The sequence below is a fragment of the Trichosurus vulpecula genome, chromosome 7 (genome assembly GCF_011100635.1).
Source record: "Trichosurus vulpecula isolate mTriVul1 chromosome 7, mTriVul1.pri, whole genome shotgun sequence".
NCBI classification, from domain to species: domain Eukaryota; kingdom Metazoa; phylum Chordata; class Mammalia; order Diprotodontia; family Phalangeridae; genus Trichosurus; species Trichosurus vulpecula.
Window position 1 is genome coordinate 155,853,400 of NC_050579.1, and position 25,317 is coordinate 155,878,716.

The following is a 25,317-nucleotide window of genomic DNA, read 5'->3' on the forward strand; positions in this document are numbered from 1 at the left end:
TCCGGGCTATCATAGCATTTAGAACCACCAACCCTCTCTCCCCGAAGTGGGAGTGGCGGCCGTAATAGCGCAGGCGCGGTCACCGGGTGGGGGAGAAGGGGCAGCCTCCGCCCCGGGCATTCTGGGATCTGTATTTCTCCGACGGACAGGTTACGAAGCTTCCACCACCTCTGGGACTACATCCCCCAGAAGCCTCAGCCTCTCTCAGGGGCGGGCGGTCTGATCGTTAATGAGCTCGAGGAAGCCGCGGTGCGGCCCACCGGGTTCCAAAACACGGAAATGAAGGAGGGAGGCGGGACTGAGGGTGCCTGCGGGAGCCGCCGCGGAGGAGAAGGAGGAGGAGGAGGCCGCCGCGATTGCGGCGGTGCTCCGTGCTGAAGGCGAGGGACGCTCGAGTTGGGGAGACCGAAGGGGGGGCGGGGAGCGCTAGTGCGCGCGCCCGGGCGCCAGGCGTCTGTGAGGGGAGAAGTGGAGCGGCGGGCCGCGGGAGGAAGCGGCGGCAGCAGAGTGAGTGAGCGAGTGAGCGGCGGCGGCCCCCGCGTCCCCCGCGCCTCTATGGGGGAAGCAGACAATGGATTATGACTTTAAGGCGAAGCTGGCGGCGGAGCGGGAGCGGGTGGAGGATCTGTTTGAGTACGAGGGCTGCAAAGTGGGACGCGGCACCTACGGTCACGTCTACAAGGCGAGGCGGAAAGATGGGTAAGAGCCCCCTGAGGATGCGAGAGGTTGCGGCGGGGACGAAGAGAGGGGTCAAGGCGCGCGCGCGGAGCAGCCTCCGGCCCCGGGGGTCCCCAGCTCGGGCTCGGGGCCCGGCGCGGGGGGGGGGGGGGAGGGGGTGCGGAATCGCGCCCGGGATGCCTTGGGTGGCGGCTGGCGGCTTGGGGTCTCTCAGTCCTTTCGTCCTGCCCCTGCTCCGTTCGGGAGGCGCCGCCGCCGCGTCCGGCGAGCGTCTCCCCCTCTCCGCTCCCGGTTCGTGGTGCCGGCGGAGAGGCGCCTGAGCGGACCTGGGCTGGAGGGAGGAGTCTGCGGGCTCTGGTCTCCTGGGGAGACGGCGAGGGGCGGGCAGAGCGCGGCGCGGGCCGTTCGGCTGCTGCTGCTGCCGCGGGCATGGCTGTGACGGGCGTCCCTCGACCTCCAATCGGCGGAGGCCCCCTCTCCCGGGGGTGGGGGTGGGGGCTGTTCAAAGTCGGCTGCGGGAGCCTCGGGCAGAGGCGGGGACGTCTCGGGGAGGGGGTGGCCCCGGGTCCAGGTTGGTGTGGATTTCTATCTGTGACTACTTATTATGGGAAGGTCCTCCTCGATCCTGCAGGTTACCAGGCTCCTGCTTTGGGTCCTCTGTAAATCAGGGGAAGAGCTTCCCCCCCACCCCGAAACAAACCACTCTCTCCCTTCATAGTAATAGATAACGTGTATATGGCGCTTACTGTGTGCCGAGTAGTCGTGCTAAGCTCTTTACAATTATGTCATTTGATCCTCACAACAACCCTGGGAGGTAGGTGCTGTTATAATAATAAAACAATAATCGTTGTTGATAATAATGGCTAACATTTATATAGATTACTATGTGCCAGGTAACTGCGATAAGCTCTTTAGTTATCATCTCATTTGATCCTCACAATAACCCTGGGAATTAGGTGCTGTTTTAATAATAATAATTAATAACAATAATAATGATAGGAACCACAACAACTAACATTCATATAGGGCTTTCTGTATGCCGAGTAACTGTGCCAAACTCTTTAAAACAATAATAATAATAATAGCTAACATTTACTTAGCTTACTGTGTGCCAGATAACTGGGCTCATCTCTTTTCAGTTACCATCACATTTGACCCTCACAACAACCCTGGGATGTAGGTGCTGTTATAATAATAATAATAATAACAGCTAACATTTATATAGCGCTCAGTACATGTCAGGTACTGTGACGATCTCATTTGATCCTCACAACAACCCTGGGAGGTAGATGTTTTTATAATAATAATAATTATGGTGGCTAACACTTACACTCGCTAAGTACTTCATAATTGTTTGATTTGAGCTTCACAACAACCTCATGAGGTAGGTGCTGTCATAATAATAATAGTAATAATAATAGTAAGAATAATCATTACTGACGTTTACATAACACTTTTATGGGCCAGGTAACTGTACTGAGGACTTTACCGTGATCTCATTTGATCCTCACAACAACTTTGTGAGATAGGTTCTGTTATAATAATAATAACTAACTGTATAGGGCTTGCTGTGTGTCAGGTGCTTTATAATTACTGTATCATTTTAACCTCCTAATAATCCTGGGAGGAAGGCACTTTTATCCCTGTTTTATAGATGAGGAAACTGAGGCAAACAGAGGTTAAGTGACTTACCCATGGTCACACAGCTAGGAAATGTCTGAGGCTGGATTTGAACTCCCAGTTTTCCCCATTCGAGGACTAGTACTCTACCACTGTGACACCTAGCTTCCTTTCTCCTTCCTCACCCCACTCCTACCGCTTGGACTCTGCTATTATACTCTGTTCTTAAATTCTAAGTTGTGGTTAAGTCTCCACTAAAATTACCTGCGTTTCCTGGATTTCCTTAATTCTGGAGCCTTCCCTCTACTATTTATCTCCAGTAATTTTGTACATAGTTGTTTGCATGTTGTCTCTCTGATTATACTGTGAGTTTCTTGAGGGCAGCCCCTTTTTTTTTTTAAACTATTCTTGGTATCCCCAGTGCTTAGCATGGTGCCTAACAAGTTGTAGTGCTTGTGGGCTTGACTGGGATTGTGAAACATCCTCAGAGAGTGTCACCTAGATTTAAATTACTTGGGGGGAGTGAGAGGAGGGGGGGAAAAGGGGAGAGCAGCAAGGTGGCTGAACTTGGAATAAGGAAAGACCTGAATTGAAATTCAACCTTATCCATCTGTTGGCTGTGTGACCTTGGGCAAGGCACTTCAGTCTCTTTCAGCCTCAGTTTCCTCATTTGTAACGTGGATATAATAGCAAATACATCACAGGGTTGTTGTTAGAATTAAATAACATGCAAAGAACTTTGCAAATTGTAAAGTTCTCTATGTAAATGCTAGCTAGCTGCCTCTATTTCCTGACAAATCCACTTGATTCCTCTGCTTCACCTTGGGGAACTTTGTGCCCAGCATAGCTAGCCTTGTTTTTTATTTAAAATTGGTGGGGAAAGTTGTGTAAAAATGGTAGCTATATGTGGTTATTCTGTACTGGGTGAAGAGTTCACATAGATGCTACCTGCAAGCCTGCCCAAGACAGACAGATGTAAAATTACTTTTTATTTTTTTTGTAGCATAATTAAAAACCCTAGATTCTTAGGGAGAGCTAAAGAATATCTTTATGCCTGAACTCATTTAATGTTGTTTATATACTTTCCAAGAGGGGAAAGATGTGAAAGACTGTCCTCTTTTGAAGTGTCTCTAAATAAGTTGAAGATACATCAACTAGCCTGAAATTTGTCAACTTTATACTTAAGCATTCTAATGATAATATTATTGTAGTTATATAAGGTTTAGAAAATTTTAATAACAAGCCTATGAGTTAGTATCCCTATTTTACTCAGCTAATAAGCCTTTAATCAGAATTTGAACTCAGGTCTCTGCTGATTCCAAGTCCAGCTTTCTTTCCACTACATAGTCCTGAGAAAAAGAAAGAGGAATAAATAGTAAAAGTGAGAAGCGTGCCATCATACTTGGAGTTTGAACTTTTGCTTAATTTTTCCCCCTCAGACTAGAGTTGTACTGTCAGTGTGAGGTCTAAATTCCCCACAACCGCACTCCACAAGAATTTGAGAATAAATTTTTCTTCCTCTCTGGAAGAAAAAAATACAATGTTACACAGATGAATCAGGTTAGCGATAGAGGCTACATGTTTTAGTGAATAAGATCAGGAAAACCTGTGTTCACATTTCACCTGTGACGGTTATGTAATTGTAGACAAGTCACTCTGTTTTCTCCCATGGATAATGGGGATGATAATACTTGTATTTACGTCACAGGGTTGTTGCAAGGCTCATATGAGATAAGGCATGTAAAATGCTACATGAATTTCCATTATTATTGTTACTGATATTTTGAAAACAGGCAGTTATTTTCCAGGCCCTTTGGGTTTTTACCTCCTTTTTCATTATTTTAGTCATCAGATGTACATTAATTTATACATTGTCTCTAGTGGAATCTGCTTTTCTTGTTTCATTATTGGCCATGTGGGCTGGTTAGACCAAAGAGCATAGGATCTGATTATAACTTGTTCTTTTTTTTATGACATTTAAAAATGAATTGGGTTATCATCTTTCCCTCTTAATGTATGCTATAATGTTTTTCACCTTAAAGACTTTGATATCTGTATCTTTATTTTGATTTGTTTAAGCATCATTGTTATGTAGTAGCTAGATAGTTATTCTTGGAGCCAATAAGACCAAGTTGCATCTCAGACACATCCTGATGGGGCAAGTCACCTAAACTCTCAGGGCTCTAGACAACTTCTTGTGGCTGCATCTTTTGGCCTGAGTTAACTATATCAGTAAAATTGTAAGGACTGCCTCTATTCCAGTCTACTTAGAAATAGAATTACTTTTAGAAAAGCAACTAAATGATACTGTTTTTATCCAGGATGTAGCTGAATAAATAGAAACCGCTTTTAACATAGTCCTTATCTGAATATTTTTATTCTTTTCTAATAAAATCACATGTGTTAATATTGATTATCTCAAATAAAATGCATTTTCTTCTTGAGTGAAAGTGAAATTTTATCTAGCGAGAAGGGGCATTTGAACAATATAATAATTTTGTGTCAATTAAAAGAATCATTAAGTATTTCACTAGATTCAGCAAAGGCTTCAGGTGGAATTTTTAACATTTAAGCACTCACATTCAGTAGGAAATTGGAGGAACCAAAAGGCTGCAGTTAATGGCTGTAATTGAACAAGCCCTGTACCATTTCTTATTGAACAAGAATCTAGGTGTTAACAGTTTAGTCATTTCCTCTTCTTGGCCAATAGTGAAAATTCCTAGTGATGCTTCTTTGAGGCAGTCTACCAATGCTTTTTAGTGCTTATACAGAAACATGGTATAAATATAGTATTAAAAAAAAGAGCTATGTAGTACAATGTTGTAACCAGAAAAAAAACCGCTTAAAATACTCATTCTATTACCACAGTCCATAAAACATTAAAAGGGTTGTGTCATTTGTCTTTTACATGTGTGAATTGTATTCATGTTATCTTCATTACTCAGTATTTTGACTTTAGGACAGAGGTCCCCAACAGATTGCTGGATGAATTGTTTTCATGAAGTTAGCCTATGAATATTTTGCAGTTGCTTTTTAAGTATATTATTTCTTTAGGCATAAATGGAAAAAGGCATTTAAACTTTAAAGACTGCATTTCCAAAAGGAAAAAAAGTAATAAAATACTGTACAAATTCCAGGTATTCTTGATCTTTCTGTATATCAGAATTAAAGTAGACTTCATATACATGCACAGTCATTTGGGATTACTTTATGAAACTTAAAAAACTCTTAGGATAGAAACCTTACTCTTTTTATCAGATAAAGGAAAATTTGCCAACTAGTTTTATTTTATTGTCAATAAGCTCTTTATTAGAAGTCATTCTGTGGTGTAGTTTTGAGTTAATACTTTTGCTAATACTATTCTTCAATTTTGTAGACCTGTCATGTTGACTTATTCTTTGGGCTACTTTAAAGTAACTGATGTCTGTACTACAGGGTGTTCCTAAAGTCTGGACACACAGGCAAAAATGTATATATTCAAGAAATGAATGAAATTTTCAACAACATTTTATTTAATTGGAATATTAACAAATAACATCTTCAGTATGACTTCCATCATTTGTGATGCAAAGGTTGATGCGCTTTGCCAGATTCACGTAAACTCGATGAAATAACTCCACATTGCCGTCAATTTTAGCACATTCATTATGATTTCAATCAAGTGTGTCGCATCTGTGATTTTCATTGAGTACACCTTCTCTTTTAACATACCCCAGAAAAAGAAGTCAAGGGGGCTAAGGTCTGTTAATATTCCAAATATATCAAAATATGTGTTTTGTCCTATGTGTCTATATACATACACCCATATTTATTGAGGACTTTAAAATTGGAATAGAAGTAGAGAGCATTTCACTATGTTGGAGTTTGTGCTAAAGAGTTGTCGGGTGGTAATTACCTTAAAAAAACTGTATTATTCTCATGAAATCTTCCATTACAATATTTAAGTTCTTATGTGAGCATGTCGTAGACTGTTTTTCATAGGTTTACAATTCTGGTGGCAGTGTAGTTAGAAATACATTTAATAAATTTTGCATCTCACTTGAAGACCTTGAGAATTTTGAGAAACTAAATAAATAAATGATGGAACATCATAAATGAGGCAGACTCCTCATTGGCCCCTGTGTTGTCTTTTCCCCGTTTCAGTCCGTCTTTCATACATCTGCCAAATGATTTTCCCTGTGAAGGTCCAGCCGTGTCACTTTCCTGCTCATCATTCAGCGGCTCTTGGTTAACTCCAGGATCAAACACAAACACTGGCACTCGAAGCTTTTTACACCCGGGCCTCGGCTTCTCCGTCCATGCGCTCTGGGGTCCAGTCAGATTAGCCTTCTTGTTTCTTAGGCAGGATGCTACCTTGCCTCACCCTCTGAGCCTCCTTTACTTCTTTCAAGACTCTGCTCAAACGACACCTTTTTAAAATTTATTTTTCAAATATTTTATTTTTTCCCCTATTTACATGTAAAAACAATTTAAAACATTTTTTAAAAAGTTTTGAGTTCCAGATTCTAGCCTCCTCCCTCCTCCCTGAGATGGTGAGCAATATAATAAAGGTTTTATGTGTGCAATCATGAAAATGTTTCCATATTAATCATCTTGTGCCAGAGGATGTGAACAAAAAGAAAGTGAAAAATGGTACGCCTCAGACACCAGTTCTTTTTCTGGAGGTGGATAGCGGTTTTCATCATAAGTTCTTTGGAATTGTCTTGGATCATTGTATTTGCTGAGAATAGCTAAGTCATTCATCTAAGTCAGTCCTACTCTTCATCATACAGTATTGCTTTTATTGTGTACAGTGTTCTGGTTATGCTCACTTCGTATCAGTTCATGTAAGTCTTAACAGGTTTTTCTGAAATCATCCTGCTTGTCATTTCTTACAGTACAATAATATCCCCTTACAATCATATTCCACAACTTGTTCAGCTATTCCCCAGTTGATGGGTATCCCCTTGATTTCCAATTCTTAGACTCCATGAAAAGAGCTGTTATAAATATTTTTGTACATATAGTTTCCTTTGCATTTTTTAAACTTCTCTTTGGAATACATACCTAGCAGTGGTATTGCTGTATCAAAGGCAGGGGTGGGGAACCTGCAGCCTCAAGGTCATATGTGGCCCTCTAGGGCCTCAACTGGTGCCCTTTGACTGAATCCAAACTTCACAGAACAAATCTGCTTAATAAAAAAATTTGTTCTGTAAAACTTGGACTCAGTCAAAAGGTTGCACCCAAGGACCTTGAAGGTCACATGTGGTCTTGAGGCCGAAGGTTCTCCACCCCTGATCAAAGGGTACGCACAGTTTTGTAGTCCTTTGGACATAGTTCCAAATTGTTCTCCAGAAAGGTTGGATCAGAGGCAGCTAGATAGCACAGTGAGTAGAGCACCTGCCCTGGAGTCAGGAAGACCTGAGTTCAAATCTGTCCTCACTTGATGAACTTACTAGCTGTGTGACCTTGGGCAAGTCACTTAACCCCAATTGCTCTGCCTTCACCCCTCAAAAAAAAAAAAAAGAAAGGTTGGATCATTTCACAACTCCACCAACAGTGCATTAGTGTTCCAGTTTTCCTACATCCCCTCCAACATTTATCATTTTCTCAAACTGTTCCTTTTAAGTGGAAGCTCTCACACAATTTACTTATGCCCTCTTTCTCAAAATTACCTTGAATTTTTTTTCTTTATGTGCTTATATATGAACATATTGTCTCTCCTCCGAAATTATGCTAACTCTTATCTTTTCATCTTTAGCACATGGTAGAGAACTTGGCAGACAGATCTGTTTTTCTAAGATATTGATAATAATTTGAATCATGAACATTCAGAAACATTCAGGAAACGGAGAAACTTATTTTGCTTAGCCAACAAGCAGATCTCAGTCATTGTTGTATTTTGATATTTTTTTTTTCTTGAGTAGTTGTTTGAAAACTTCTCTAGGATGTCTTTCTGCCAAATTATCTAATGTGCGTGATTCTCAATAACTATGTTTCTAATTTTTGGCAGTTGAACTTTATACAGGTCAGAGTGGTTCATGAATTTCCTTTAATATAAATAAACAAGGAAAACTGGCAGATTTTAAACAAATTTCTTAACTTAATCATCTCTTTTACGAATACTGGAATGCAGCAATCCTTCTCATGTTCTGTTATTTGCCATTTCAGAAATACGCCCAGAAAACTTGTATTTTTCATATAGATATTTAACCAAATGTGGTTCATGTTATGTCATACATAATTTTGTTCATATATTTAAAATTAAGTATTAACAGTGTTTTTAGTTACATTGAATGGTTACTGAATTTAGCTTTGATGGTTTTTTCATTTCTATTACATGGATATCTTGAAATTGGGCTTGTAGCATTTTTGTGGGCTAAGGAAAAGTAGCTTTCCTTTTCACTAACAGATATATAGATTTGTTTGCAACAGAAAAATTTCTCATTCCAGTATGCTAAGTCTAGTTGGTCAGTACAGTTCACTGATTAGTGATGTCACCATTCATACATATGTATCACTACATTTGCAAAAATTGAATTTGTAACTGCATTTGTAACCAATGGAAAACTATTGAGAGGCTAAAGTAGCAAAAGGAGATTTGATATAATTTTTTTGTAGAATTAGGCTGTCCTTTTGTAAATAACAAATTGATGTATAAATCTCCTCGAGTTCTAGATTAAATCACTAGAGATGAGAGGAGACAAGAATTGGGAAGATAAGTGCCAGGTCTTTTATAATTTAAAAAATCTTTCACTGGTTAAAATGGCTTGAAGACTTTGTTGAGACTGGTAACTGAAGATGATATGAAGCAAGTCATAATTTGAAAGGTGTGCTTTTACAGTGTTGAAATTGGAGGGAAAATACAATACATTATATTTCAACATAAAACATGTTTGTGTTGGTGGATTCTGCATTCTTACTGCTTTTTATTTATCTTATGTACCTGAAATTGCTAGATAGTATATTTCAGCACAGCTCAACACAATTAACCTGTTTCTCAAATAACAAAGATCTGTTTGTTGGCAGACTGTTTACTTGAGTACATCAGAGGCAGAGTAGACAATGAGTACTCATAGGTAACTTTCCTTTTTCAGCACTAATGATAGCAAATATAGTGCTTTAAAGTTTGCCAGTACTTTAAGGATCTCATGTGATCCTCACAACAACACTGGGAGGTATGTGCTGTTATTACAGAGGAGGAAACAGAGGCAGAAGTTGAGTGACTTTCCCAGGGTTTTTCAGTGTCAGAATCAAGTTTTAAACTCAAGTCTTTCTGGCTCCAGGCCGAGCATTCTTTCCATTGAGGTACCATACAAATGTGAGGGTGATGATACGGCTATATCACATTGGCATACAAATACTTTTGTGTTTTAGGAAAATGTTATTTTTGGGCATTAGAACTCAAAGTTGTGAAGTGAATGGAAAACTTTTTATTGAACTAACATTTTGTATTGTTAATGTATTTATTACTGTTGTTATCTTTTAAGGCCAATTTTTAGCTCTAGATCAGTTTAAAAAAAATAGTGGTCTTGGCATTTAAGGATTTTGGTCCTTAATAAATAGCTGGTAGCCTTAATTCCTGTGAGGACTGTTTTCAAAATGTGTTTATGTGGTGTGAATTGTGCAGGATGAAAGACTGTCTCAAGAGAAAAAGGTTGTAATTCAGGATGCAGTATGCAGCAGTTTTTTTTTTATTGAGGATTCAAGTTTTTGTCTAGAAAGTAATTTAAACAGATCAAAGAGAGAATTTAAAACCTGTGTAATCATTAAATAGTAATTCTTCTTGGAAAGTATAATTGTTTCCAATAAATGGAGCTTCTTTGAGGAGAAAAGCACCAAATGAAGCTTTGTGGTTAGTTATCTCACTTGGCTAGTACATGCTACTAATCAGGTCATGGACTTAATCCCCATTTCGGCTAGCTAATTTTACTTTGTCCTGTGACCACAGACTGTAGCTCCGACCTTGGCCAACTATAATGCAGATATTTAGAAGGCAAACTGAGTGTGATTGTGATTAGATCTGTATTAATCTGTCACCAGGTCTGGAGGTGGAAAAGCTCATACTTTAGTACTGTGCAGGAAGGACAACATTATTGTGTGATTTTAGTAATTATAATTGCATTCGAGGAAGCACTATTCTGAAAAGAATAAAATTTGTGTTTATTGTTCTTGGCTGACAGGTTTTTGAAATTTTGCTTTTTATTTTCTCTAAAAAGATACAAGCAACATTATCATATGTACAGAGGAATTCCATAGTATTTGGATAACTTGAGTTAACTTTTGTGCAGTTTTTGTAGCAAATACTTAGAAAGCTATGCTAAGCTTTTACTTCCTATGTTTTAAGCCTTTTAGTTCTGTGACAGGAAAATAGAAATGTGTGTGCTAGGTGCTAGTAATACTTTAGATATTTCATGGTCTCTGGTATCATGAAACTTACAGTAAAATAGGGGAATAAGGCACACATACCAGGGAAGGGTACTGGAACAGCAGTCAGAAGATTTGGCTTCTAGTACCAGTGGACCTCTGGTTTCAGCTTTGTATATTTCTTAGGCTTGTTTAGAGGATCAGAATTGGCACAGTAATACACTTGAAACATTATACCAAGCTTCAGTAAAGTATCATTGTAATGAATGTGGCCCAGGGAATCTGACTTCTTATCTCTGCCTTATTGAGGTCACTGTCTCCTCCACTGACTTACTTATCCTCTGCTATTACATGGGGAAAGGTAGTGGGAGGGTTATTTTTAAATCTTGAACCACTCTAGAAGATCACTGGAACAGAGTATTGAAGGGTTTCCTCTCCTTTAAAAGATGACACAGAGTAATAATGGGGAGGAAGGTTGCTGGGCAAGTCATTTAACCTCTCTAAATTTTCCTTTTCCTAATTTGTAAAATAAGGTTAATATATGCATTATCTTTTTTTTTTTTTGCTAAAAAGTACTTTGTAAACCTTAAAACACTATTTAAATAAGATTTATCTGTCACTAGAACTTATTTTTATAAGCATTTATTATCTCTCCCTCCTACTACCCCCTCGATTTGAACAATTAAAAAAAGGAAAAAGACATCATAGCAAATATGCGTAGTCTAGAAAAACAAATGCCATGGCTAGAAATGTGTGTTTCAGTCTGCATTTAAGCCTCACACTCTTCTGCTAGATGGTGGTAGTGGGTGATGTGTTGCAACTTAAGTTGCAAGTTAAGTTTTTTCCCTTGGTTAATGTTGTCATTGTACAAATTATTCTCATTTTACTATGTTATCAGTTCATAGAAGTCTTTCCAGTTTTCTTTGAAGCTGTAAATTTCATCATTTCTTACGGTGTGATAATATTCCATTATATTCATATATTATAACTTCCTTAGCCATTCCTTAATGTCTGGTACATCCCTTAGTTTCCTGTTTTTGGTTACTTTGGTAAGGGCTGCTGTAAATATTTTTGTTCGTGTCTGTCCTTTCGTCATTCTTTGATCTCTTTGGGGTATAGGCTTAGTAATGATATAGGTGGATCAAAGGGTATACACAGTTTACTAAATTTTGGGGCATAGTTCCTGGTTAACTTTTTTTTAAAACCTAAATACAAAATGAGAAAAGGAAAAAAAAAAAACATTGCCATATACACAGCAGACCATAAGGGAGGATTCAATATAAAACAATAAATTTCCATTTCAAGAAAATCTGTATAATAAATACTACATATTGTTTTCAAGCTGTCCAGTTTTATTTTGTTTCCTTGTTGTTTTTCTTTTGTTCTCTGCTGTGCACTTTTTATTTTATTCCCCCTGCCCCCAAGAAGGCTACAATTAAGTGTGGATGTATATACACATATACATAGATATCTATAAACATACACACACACACACACATATATATACACACACATATGCACTTATACACATACATGCAAGACCACTATGCTTATTTGCACCTGTCATTTATTTCTCTGAAGTTGGATAGCCTCTTCCTTCATAGATCCAAGTCTTTCAATGTTTTATTGAGTCCCTTATAATTGGTCTTTAATGTTTACCTTATATTTCTCCTGGATGTTATATGTTGATTTTCCCTTAAGTTCTGGGGCTTTTGTCACAAAAATCTGAAAGTCTTTCAGTTCATTAAATGTCAGTTTTTTTCATTTAGGATTATACTTAACCTTTCTCAGTAAGTTAACCTTGGTTGTAACCCTAGCTCAAAAGCTCTACAAAAAATAGTATTCCAAGACCTACAGTACTTCAGCGTAGTAGCTGCTAAGTCTTGTGTAATCCTTATTGTAGCTCCATGATATTTAAATTGTTTTTGTTGCTTCTAGTGTTTTCTCCTTAACCTGGGAGCTTTATAAGCTGGCTATGATATTCCTGTAAATTTTCCTCCTGGGATCTCTTTCAGGTGGTGATTGGTGGATTTTTTCAGTTTCCTTTGCCTTTTTGTTCTAGAACTTGGGCAGTTTTCCTTGGTAATTTCTTGTAATACTGTATCAAGATTCCTTTTTTTTTTAAAACATAATTTTCAGGTAGTCTGACTACTCTTTATTTCTCTTGGATCTGTTCTCCAGATTAGTTTTTTCTGATGGGATGTTTCAGATTCTCTTCTATTTTTTAATACTTCTGATTTTGTTTTATTATTTCTCAGTTTCTTTGAATGTCATTAGCTTCCCCTTGCCCAATTCTAGTTTTCAGGGCATTATTTTCTTCCTTCAGTTTTTTGGTTCTCTATTTTCAGTTGGTTGACTTTCTTTTCATAATTTTCTTGATTTTCTTGGATTACTCTTTTTTTCCCCTCCAATTTTTCCTTGATCTTTTATTTGCTTTTTAAAGTCCTTTTTAAGTTCTTCCAGGAACTGTTTTTGTACTTGGGATCGTTTGGTGTTTCTCACTGAAAAAAGAATGGCTTTTTTAGCTCCATTATCTTCCTCTGTATATGAATGCAGATCTTCTCTATTCCCACCTATGGTTAGGTTTTTTTTCCTTTGCTTACTCATTTTTATTTATTTATGTTTTGTTTTATTTTGTTTTTAGCAGTTATTGGTGTAACCAAGTTTTGGTCCCAAGGTTTGGGGAGCAATGCCCCAGGCCTCAGGTCCTTCTTATTTTTTGAGGTCTGTCTCAGGGCCCAACCTTGGGGCTCTCCTCTCCACTCCTAAGCCACTGCTGGGGCCCCCAGCCACACTCTCTAGCAAGTGACCTTCTCCCTGGGGTTCCTCAGATGGCTGCAAACTACAGCTGTCCTCTGTGCCCTGGAACTGAAACCAGAGACTCTCCTGCAGGTGCTCACAGCCAATAGGGTCCCACCCCTCGTTACTGCACTCACCAACTGTGTTCTGGCTCCTTCTCCCAGAAGCCAAAGCCCGGAAGGCATCTGGTTAGCCCAGCTGTGCTTGGCATGACCAGTGAAGGTCCTTCAATCTTTTCCTACTCAACCCTCAGACCCCGACCCTGTCTCCAAGATGAAAGTTTCTAAGGCTGAGGTTGCCTCTCAACCTAGTTGCTCCTAGGGCTTGTTGTTTGCTGATTGTGAAAAGTTGGCCTGGAGGTATTTGTGCTTCATTCTGGTGAAACCTCCCTCTGCCCTTGAAGGTTAGGTCTTTCCTGGGGTCTTTTCAAATTGTCTTAGGACAGCTACTTTACCCCGTGTTTATTTCTGTTGCTCTGAGGTGATGTTCTGTCTTTTTTTTGTGGAGGAAATTTGGAGAGCTGAAAGTTTTCTTATGTACTCTGCCTTCTTCCCAGAATCCTCTCCCCGCTGGTTAACCTAAAAAATTTTTTTTTTTTTCCAAATTGCTTTCCAGAATGATTGAACCAATTTGTGGCTCCACTGCTGTGCATGTTTTTCAGAAGTCTCCCCAATTTTTTTTGTCATCTTTGCCAATCTGATGGGTATGAGATTTAACCTCAGAGTTCTTTTACTTTGCATTTCTCTATGTAATTATTAGTGATTTGAAGCATTTTTTATATGTCTGTAGATAGCTCAAATTTTTTTTAGAAAGTTTCCTTATTCATATCCTTTGACCATTTATATTGGATAATTGCTGTCACTCTAAATTTTAAGAATACTGAACTAGGTTGTGATAAAGTAGAGTCAAGTTTGTCAGGAAAACTCCCAGTCACTTTTAAAGAAATCTTATACTTGTTTATAAGTGTGTTAAGACTTTTCATTCATTTTTCACATATATCTTACTCCTCTTTAAAATAATATTCATGCAAATAACAAGGAACATATTTTTCCACGCATAGGCCAATAATTCTTTTTGTCTGTTAATTATTTACTTACAAGGGTAAAGTCCTTGACAAACTTCCAAGGAGCAGGGGAGGAGAGATAGGGAGACAGACAGAAACACACACACACACAGACACCACTTGAAGATAAAACCTGAAATTTATGGGAGAGAAAACTGCACACATAGAGGAGTTATGTGGGAAGCAGTTCTGTCAATCAATAAACACTTTATCAAATGCCTACTATGTACCAGGCACTGTGGATACAAAAGGAAGCAAAAGACAATCCTTTGCTCTCAAGAAGCTCCCAATTTAATGAGGGATACAACAGAGAAATATATACAAATGACATATATATATGTATAGGGGTTCTCAATGTTTTTGCATCATTGGTTGCTTTGGTAGTTTGAAACCTATAGGCTCCTCAGAATAATGTTTGTTATGCATGCTCATTATCGAATAAAATGCTACATTTCCTGTAGTGGTTAATGAAGATAAAGATGTAATTTTTTTTCCATCCAAGTTCATGCATGGATCCCCTGAAATCTCTCTATGGACCCACTGACCCATGTTAAGCCCTGATTGAAAGGACAGCATATAATGTTTAAAAGCTAAGATAACTAATTCAAAAGACAATTTCTAGGAGCATTTATTTTGAAACAAAAATCTAGACTGCAGGTTAATCAGTGGAATAATAATTTATGTTTTCATTACCGTATCAATAAGCTTAGATAAGGTATTATTACTGTGTTCTAGGCACTGTATATGATCTGTTTTGATGACTGGTACAATCTCTAATCGTGTAAGCATTTATTAAATGTCTGCTCTTTGTTAAGCAGTGTGCTAGAGATAAAGACAGAAATATGACAGTTCTTGCCTTCAAGAAGCTTATGTTCCATCAGAGAAGAAAACATGTGCCTATATATGTATAAGATGCAAAATAAACGTAAGGGGATTTTTGTGGTTGTTGTGGGGAGGTTTTAAAAGGTGAGATCCTGAAAGGCTTCATGTAGAAGATGATATCAGCTGTAGGGGCATGAATCCATTCTAGGCATGATAGTATCCTTTGCAGAGCCTTGGGGATGGGAGAGGAAATGTCATGTGTAAGGAACCAAGAGGGCCAAGAGAGTATGTAAGAGAAGAGTAGTAATATATTACAAAGTTGGAAAGGTAGATGGGGCCCATATTTTTAAATGCTGAACAGAGGAGTTTGTATTTAGCCCAAGAGGTCATCAAATCATTGATCTAGACTTTGAAAGGAATCTCAGAGGCCACTGAGTCTAACACCTTTGTTTACTCATAAGGAAAATGAGGCTGACATCCCGTTTTGCCCAGGATGATACAGTAGACAAAATTGGAACTAACTCAAAGCCTAGTGTTCTGGTCACTGCTGCCCAGCCAGGTCCTAGAGCAACGCTGGAGTTTGAGTGGTGAGTGATATGGTTACACGTATTTTGGGAATACATGTGTACTTTGACAATGGTGTGGAGGATCCCACTCAGGTCACAGTTCTATGATTTAGGTGGATCATTCTCATGAATTAGTGTGGCAAAACCCGAAAACAAACAAACTCACACATCAAAACTCCACCTAGTGGCCATCCTTCTGGTGATGAGCCTTTAGATCTACTAGAAAACTGTTTTTCTGTCAGAGCAGTACTTAATTAGGATGGGGCAAATTGGGCTAGCCTCAAGGGAGCCAATTTGATAGTGTGTGGTGTGTGCCTTTTCCCCATGGCAACTATAGCCTTTACACTTCACTTTGTATTCCTTTACCTGACATTTTGCAGGTACAACCATGTAACTGCTACTTTATCTGAGGTCAGGCTCTTCTTCATGATGCTCTGTACCGTCTCTACACTCCCTCCATTTTTCTGCACTTTCTGCTTCTTTTTTTGTTCTATATGAAAGAAATGCCTGTATTAGTAGTTATGCCTGTATTTTCTGGACTAGCTTTCAGAGGAAACAAGGGTGGCTCCTATGACATGATCATAAGAAAAGAATAAGGCTTAGGTACAGGATCAGTGGATGTAAAATTGAAATAAATTTGCATTTTCAAATTGTGTAAAGAAATTTTAGTTAGTGGCAAAGTTAAAGAAATATATACCTTATATTATGGCACTATAGGTAGTGATCGGTCACTAAGCATCTATAATAAGATAACTCTGAGGTTTTGGATCTGGGAGATTAGAGGGGTGGTGGTGTTTTGAACAGAAATTGGGAAGTTTGGAAGAGGGGAGGGTTTTGGGGAAAAGATAGTAAATTCAGTTTTGGATATGGTGAGTCTTTGGAACATCTAGTTTCAAATGTCCAGTAGTCAGTTGGTGATGCGAGACTGAAATTTAGGGGTGATGCTGGGGCTGGATATATATACACCTGCAAGTCAGCTGTATAGAGATGAGAGTTAAAACCCAGTGGAACTAATGAGATTATCCCTAGGGAGAGAAAAGGGCCTAGCATAAAATCTTAATAAGCAGAGGGTGGACAACAGTGTCAGATGTAGCAAAGAGGTCAAGAAGGAGGATATGAACTAAGACAAGACCATTAGATTTTGGAATTAAGAGATCATTGGGAACTTTGGAGAGAGCAGTGATGGTGTTAGAAACCAGATTATAAAAAACTGAGGAATAATTGAGAATAAGTGGAGGCAGTGGATATAGATAGCCAGCTTTTTGCTAGTACTTTCCTTCTGAGATTACTTCCAATTTACCCTGTATATTTTGTATCTATATAGTTTGCCTGTCATCTCCCTCATTAGAATGAGATCTTCTTGATGGCAGGGACTGGTTTTGGTCTTTTATTCCCACCACTTAATACAGTGTTTGAAACATAACTCCTTAATAAATGCTCATTGATTTTTTTTTTTTTTTACTTTTTTCAAGAGTTTGGCTGAGAAAGAGAGGAGAGCTATATAGGATGGGGGATTGTGGGGTTTACTGAAGGTTTTTTTTATAAGTATGGGGAAGACTTATATATGCTTGAAGGCAAGAGGGAAACAACCAGTAGATAGGGAAAGGTTTTTTAAAAATTATTAAATAAAATTTTCACGTATTTTTATTAAAAAATTCTGAACTTACAAGCACCAAATAAAATGTGCTTTTACTAAAATGGAAAAGAGGATTGTATATTAAATTGCTGATCTGTTATGCACATTTTTTTTTCTTAGTGTCCAATAAACAGTATATGGGAAATTCAGCATGCAATTTTCAAAGCTGTCTTGTTTGTGCTTCCTTCTGGATTTTGTTCTGTTAACTTAAAAAATACTCCAATAACCTTTTTTTCTTTTTCCGCATTTTTGAGGCAATACTATCCATTTCTCCCCACCTTAAAAACAAAGAAAAACAAAACTAGTAGGGAAAAAGTTGAAGATTTGAGAGAGGAAGGGGGAGTGATTGTGCAGTCTGCTGGGGATGGGATCAAGTACACATGTAGGGTGGTCAGCTTGAGAAGGAAAAGGAACAGACACCTCATTGCCAGAAACTGGGAGAAAGAAGAGAGTGGGATGATAACAAGAGGTTTTTGAGATGGAAACTCATGACTAATTTTCTCAATAAGTAAGCTGAGGTCCTCATCTGAGAGGTAGAAGGGGGAAAGTGTGGGAGGCTTGAGAAATGAAGAGAAGTTATTTCCTTTCCTCATTGAAGTACCGGTTGAGGTTGGATAACATGAATTTGTGATGTATCCAGTCAGAAAACATAAGCTGTCCTACCATTTATTTGTTTTTTTTTTTTTTTTTTTTTTTTGGGCAGGGCAATTGGGATTAAGTGACTTGCCCAAGGTCACACAGCTAGTAAGTGTGTCAAGTGTCTGAGGCCAGATTTGAACTCAGGTCCTCCTGACTCCAGGGCTGGTGCTCTACTCACTGTGCCACCTAGCTGCCCTGTCCTACCATTTAAAAGCAATTCAAACAAAGGTTCTGTTGACCGTGGACCATTCTGAATGTTCCTTAATGATAGATTGGAGAAGGTAAGTCATTTCATTATCCATAAACGACTTTTCCGTGTGTGTGTGTGTGTGTAATTTGGCTACTGAGAAGCAACAGCATACTTTGTCATCCTGTTAGCAAATATTTATCAGCTATCCATGACGTTTAAACCATTGTGCCAGATGATGTAAATGCAGAGAAAAATAATGTAGGTCAGAGGTAAATTACATGACAGCCCTAGAATTGTAGAGCCATAGAATCACAAAGTTGGAAGGGACCTTTGGGATCTTCACCAACTCCTCATTTTATGTTTGACCAAAATTCCAAGAAGAGAAAAACCTTTTAAGATAAAACTTGAAAAAACTTGAGGGTTTTGAAGGTTTTGACCCTTCAAAGGTAAGATAGGGGTTTGGAAGAAAATTTATTGGCAGTGTTTGCTAATGAAATGCTTTTCTACTTGTGGAAATAAGACTTGTGTGATGAAAGGCAGTAATCGTGTGGTGAAAAGGGCACTCTGGAGTTGGAAAAGGTACATCCAAATGCTTCCCCAGACAATGGCTTCCCATGTGACTGTGGCAAATTATTTAACCTATCAGGAATCTGTTTCCTCACCTTTTTTTTTTTTTTAAAAACAGGATGGGCTTGGATTAGATGGATGACCTCTGAGGTCCTCTCAGCTGTAGATTCCTGATCCTCAACTAACAAAACCACTGAAGAGGATATCATTGTCTTGAACATGGGGAAGACTTCTTATCTCTTAAAGGAAAGCTTTAAAAAAATTTTATGCCCAAAGAATAAATTTTAAAAAAATAGAAATTGCTGATATATTACATAACAATTTTTATTTCTTTTTAATGTGTGTGTGCTTGTGTTTTAAAGATATCTTTAAGACAGATCTTTAGGTTTTTGGAGGTAATGATAACACAATTGTCATTTTAAAAATTGTATCCTGACTTGAATGATAAACCCTGTTTAGTGGGTGGAGGCTTTTGTTTTATTTAAAAAGAATTAGATTAACAATATATTTCTGTTGCTTGGCTTTGCCAGATCCGGAGTAATAACTATTTTCAAGCTCACTCTTGATGGTTTCAGCCATCTGTCTCTGTGTTTATCCACATGCGTTGACTGAACCTGGCTAGAAGCCAGAAGATTCATATTATTTTACAATTACAGTAGAACCAAAGATATTTCTCATTTAGCATGGATAGTGTAAAAAAATCTTTATACATTTCTTGCCAGCAAACATAAACTGTTTGTTCTTTTTCCTGCCATTTAAAAAAAATTTAGTTATTAAGTAGCAGTTGGTGTTAGCCAAAATGTTTGATTTCTCTAGTTGAGAAAATCTCACATGAAAGCCTCTTAGATAGTCAGATGGAAAGAAAATCTTTTATTTTTTCCTCGGTTTTGGTTTCTGTTAAAGAATAGTTTTGTTTTTCTAGTTTATGTCATTTTTTAATGGAAAATTAAGAACACTTAAATAAGAGAGGTGTGAAAGGTCACAAATTGCAATGTAGTTAATGGTTCACAATTTGATCTTGTTAGGTAGAATAAATTCTTTCATAAGGGTAGTGCCATATTGTGCCTTTAAAAAAAACATATTCAGGTGTGTTATACCATAAATGTATGAGCTCTTGGAGGTCAGAGACCATTTTTTTTTTGTCTGTCATCAGTACCTAGCACAGTACCTCAGAAACAGCTTGGGGTGCTGTGGAGCAAGGAGTGATGAGCTTGGAGGCAGGAAGACTTCAGTAAAAATTTGACCTCAGACGCTAGCTGTGTGACCCTAGGCACATCCTTTCATCTCCATTTGCCTCAGTTTCCTCTTCTGTAAAATGGGGATGATAACAGTTCGTTGAAATGTTGTTCTGAGGATCAAATGAGATATAATCAGTATTTGTAAAACACTTAGCATGGTACTTGACATATAGTAGGCACAATATAAATATTCCCTTTCCTCCATCTCCTCTTCCATGTACACAGTAGGTACTTTATTCACATTTGTGGAATCTAATTCACAGAATATAATTAAATTTTTTTTTATTATTCATGCTAGTGTAGGGAAACATTGATACAGATAATATAAGTTAAGTGGTTCTGTTGTGGCCATTGGCATCACTTGAAATGGAAAAACTGTAAAGACTTGAGGCAAATAAAGCTAGAGAGTAATCAGTTTACTAATTCCAATTTGAAACTTTTCCCAGCTTTCTTCTCTAGCTTTACTAAAGTGTCTGAATAATGTATATCAACTAGAAGTGAAGTATTCTTTTTTTTCCTATGTGAAACTATTAATGCCCTTTTATTGGCTTGGGTCACTTGTGATTAAAAAAACCCAGACTATCCATTTTCTGGCAAAATCTGCATATAAGACATTATATCCAAAGCCCCACCTGTGGACAGTGAACATACCTGTTTACCACAATTGATGGGGCTCTTTGAATCAGCTTCTCCTTATTTCACTTCTGTCTTTAAATGCTAAGAACAAGACTGTTCCTTTGTGACAAAAGGATCTTTTTCTTATGTGGTAGAAATTATTTAGTATCATTGTAAGTTTGAAGTATTTTTGATATTATAATACTGTAATATTGTGTTTCTGGAGAAGTTAAGGGTTAAGGCAGAGAGGGTATTAATGAACTGAGAGCCTTAAGAAAGTTGTGATTACTTACTAAGCTCAGGTATGTTGTCTATTGTCTCAGTATTGCATATAGAGATGAGAATTAATAGTTCCCTGTCCAAGCTATTTCGTCCTTGACTATTTGTGGTGCCTTGTTGTAGCACTCCTGCTGTATTAGCTATAGGGCTAGTGTCCGTGAAATCTTAACATTTTTAGTTTTGAGAAAGCATGACATCTTTCCCTTGTAGTGACACTGAATTTGGAATTGGAAAACCTTTGTTCAAATCTTTTGGCTTTTTCTACTACCTTTATGACCATGAGCAAATCATATAACTTCTCAGTTATAGTTTCTTCATTTGTAAAATGAAAAGATTAAATTGATAATGTCTAAGGCCCTTTCAAGTTTGAAATCTGTGATTCCATGCCTGTCTTCTTCTTTTCCTGACTCGAAAGAAAAATCACCTGGAGACGTTTTGATTTTTGAAGAGCAAATAGAATTAGTTTTTGGAGATCAAGCTGACATAGTTTAGTATCTTTATGCTGTGAATGCAGCCTCTTCTGAAAAGTTATGATTATCAAATGCACACAATGTAGTATTTCCAGACCCTTGCCTGTCTTTGTAAAATTATATTCTTGGCTCTTGAGAATTTGAAGAGGACATTAGAGAGCATCTTTTTTTTTTTTTTTTTGGAGGGGGGAAGGCAGGGCAATTGGGGTTAAGTGACTTGCCCAAGGTCACACAGCTAGTCAATGTGTCAAGTGTCTGGGGCTGGAATTGAATTCAGGTCCTCCTGGCTCCAGGGCTGGTGCTGTACTCACTGTGCCCGAGAGCATCTTTTAACCTCCTGATTTTATAGACGAGGCCGTATAATCGAGAGCCAACTGTAGAATCAGAAAGACTTGGGTTCAAATTGTGTCTCTGATAAATATTTACTGTGCCTGTGGGCAAGTCATTTAAACTCTTTTTCCTCAGGTATCTCTAAGACACAGTTGCTGAGCAGGGGCAGATACGCTTTGGTAAATGGAATTTCTTCACTGGTAAGCTTCCTTCTACCAATAAATCACAGGTTAAATAATTTTTTTTTTTAAACAAGGAACTAAAGCCTGAGAAGTTGTGATTTGATCAAGGTCATATGATTAATTTCAGAACTGGGATTAGAACCCTGGCTTCCTAGTCCCTGGTTCAATGCATTTTCCATTATACTATGTTGTCTCTTCCTGTGGTCTTTGGCTCTTGAGCGGACACTGGGAAAGACACTAAAGGTCTGTTGGTTCATCTGATTTTCACTTCCCATTGTCACTTTGTGATGCAGTCAAATGACATAAACTTTGATGATTAGGCTGTCTAATAAAGTTCTAATAGATAAAGAACGTGGTTAGAAATGCATGTAATGGCTGTGGGTGGAGAATAGTGTGAGGAGTTTAATCATAGAGTTAGAAGGGATTTTACATAAATAGCCAGTATTCTAATAGATCTATAATTTGGATGATTTAAGGGTTCCCTCCAGTGATGGAGATCCTAACCGATCTATGCCTCCCCATCATATGTAATTCTTGTTCATGTTCTCCTGAAAGTTCTCCACAGGGGTTCCACTCAACATTGCTGAAGATTTTTCTTGATTTCTTCCAACATTGTTTAGGAGGCTACAAGTGGAACACACTGACACCTGTCATCAACTGCATTCAACATGTAAATGTCTCTTTCTATTATGTGATTCTTGACATCTTTTACTCCCGTTGTTTCTTGTTGCTTGTATGTAGAAGCCTGGACATGTCCAACACATGGCTTTCCATTGCCCTTTGTGTGATGTTCATCCTTAGTCCTTTAGAGGCAGTGTTGTTCCAAGTCTCATTGCCATACAACAATACCAATAAAATGTATTGAAAAGATGAGTCTTTGCTGTTGTAAAAGCTTTGGGGGTGAGTAAAAGTGCTTTGTAATTTTCTGAAAGCAGTCAAGTCTTCTCTTTTTTTCCAACTCTGGACCCATCTCATTTTCATCTGTATTATTTGTCCCTAATACACGTATAAGCTCTAGAGGGTGTCCATTTGGATGGATTTTGAATTCTGAGTAATGGATTTTATTCATTGATTTGCTATTTTTTGTATATATGGAAAAGCCAAACTCCTTTGCGCGATTCCAGAAAGCTCTAAAATGCCTTGGGGCTTGATGCAATCAATAAAATGTTATCTGTGAACTGGAGCATCTGGAAGACCTCACTGCCTACAAAGAATCCTTCCATAACTTAAACTTACTTCTGTCACAGAGGCAAATACTTCTGTCAAGCATATACCTTCTCATTTTATGACTTGTCTGATGTTTGCTAGCAGAGGGTCATTAGACAAGGTAGGGTTATTTCTCTTGTAACATCTTCCAAAGAATCTTTAATAGTTTTGATATTTGGATAGGCAATACCTTTGTCCCAAAGAATTTGTTTTGTTCTGTGAAGTCAAATGCTTTTTTTTGTAATCAAGCAATAGGATCTTATGTTCTCTTTATCTTTCAGTTAGTTATGAGATACTAAAGATATGGTTTATTTAGACAGGTTTCACCATTTACTACTTCTCTTTGCTTTTTGGAGGGTTAGGGGCTGGGACAGGGATCTTGTGTTAGTCCTGGATCTAGGACATCTGCCTCTCTGCCTATGTACTCTGGGACTTTAGCTCCAGATCCAGGCTGCTGGATTTTCATTTCCTACCTGGCTGCCCTCCTGGACTTCATCATCTTTACAGTATAGACACTTGTCTTTCCTGCAAGATCATCTGTTTTTTTAAAAGTTATTTATTTACCTAGCTTTATTTTTAGCATTCATTTAACAATTTTTTTGCATCCCAAATTCTCTCCCTTTGTTTAGCCCTTTCTTCATCCACTGAAAAAGCAGGTAATATCTCTTGATGCTGACATTATTCAAATATATTACCTAAACGAGAGTCTGGGGCCCATTATTTATTGACCCTCCAGGACATTCTTTTTCCTCAATGAGTTTGCTTCCTAGATTACTGTGTTTCTCTAAACCTTATGGGATTTCAACACAAATAATACTTCCTCAAATATCCTAACTACCAAGTTCCTCAGTCTGCTTAATTTTCATGACCAACTTCTCTTCCTCAGTTGCAAATAGATATGATCATACCTTTGATTTTGCTGTCATTTCCAAGTATTCTGCCTCAAAGTTCATGAACTTTGAAATTTGTTTAGTTCTAATCTTTTAACATTCTATCTTTTCTTCTGCTTTAGGACCCCAACTCTATTCTTTGTCTTTACTGTTACCTCTAATCACTCCATCCTTCAGTTCTTTTCTAGGCCATCAAACCTGCACTGACTTCAGTTTCAGTCTTCCCTTTCTAGATGAAAAGTTAAACTATACACTCTCTTCTACCCTGAAATCCCTTGCCCCCTGTTCTTTCCTTGATCTTGTTGCTAACCTTGAATTACTCCCACCATCAGCTTACTTTTGCCCCTATTCACATGCTGCTTAATGAGTTATGTAATCTCATTTGGGCCCTCACTGCAGCCCTTTTACACCTCCCTGACTGATTTCTTTTCCCACTTACCACAGAGGCTGTCCCAAACATCCTGGTATCTCCTTAAACTTCCCATGGAATCCCTCCCCCAGCCTCTTCTTCACTGAAAAAAAAAAAAACAACAAAAAACTGAAGCCATTCAGGGAGACTTCCCTCCTCTTTATCTCACATAACTCAGATGCCTTCCCCCATTACCTCCTTCTTTACTTTTTTATTGCATGAAGAGATGGCTCTTCTCCTTGCCAAGGAAAACCCCTTTACTTGCATCATTGATCCTATTGCATTCCAACTTCTACATGGATTGCACTATCATCTTCATTCTTGGCTTGAATCTCTCTCTTAGCACTTTCGCTGCTGCCTACAGTCATGCTTGTATATCCCCTCTCTTTTAAAAGCCCTTCACTTGATATTGCCATCCCTACAGGTTATTGTTCCATGCTAGTTCTCTCCTTCTCAGCTGAACTCCGTGAGAAAGTTACCTGTACGTAAGTAATACTTCCTCAAATATCCTAACTTTCCAGTTCCTCAGTCTACTTAATTTTCATGAACAACTTCTCTACCTCAAGTCTCTGCTTCCTCTTCTTTCACTCTCTGAAATCTAGCTTTTGACCTCATTATTGGACAGAAAATGCTGTCTCCAAAGATGCTAATGATCTCTCAGTTGCTGTTTCTAATGGCCCCTTTTCAATCCTCAGCCTTCTTGACTTCTTCAATCTTTGGCACTGTCAGTCAGCCCCTTATCTTGGATGCTTTTCTAAGTTTTAGTGAAGCT

The 25,317-nt window shown here is 38.3% G+C and overlaps 1 protein-coding gene across 3 annotated transcripts in view; it reads left to right on the forward strand.

Annotated features, from left to right (window-relative positions):
* Positions 1-212: 212 nt before the first annotated feature.
* The window catches only part of CDK19 (cyclin dependent kinase 19), a 238,178-nt gene continuing 213,073 nt past the window's right edge, over positions 213-25,317 (forward strand). The window contains exon 1 of one of the 3 annotated variants that reach the window (XM_036766306.1): positions 213-699. In XM_036766306.1, the coding sequence (XP_036622201.1) occupies positions 572-699 (128 nt within the window). In that variant the 5' untranslated portion in view covers positions 213-571. The remainder of the gene's footprint in view (positions 700-25,317) is intronic. The other 2 variants (XM_036766309.1, XM_036766310.1) reach the window with 2 other exon arrangements.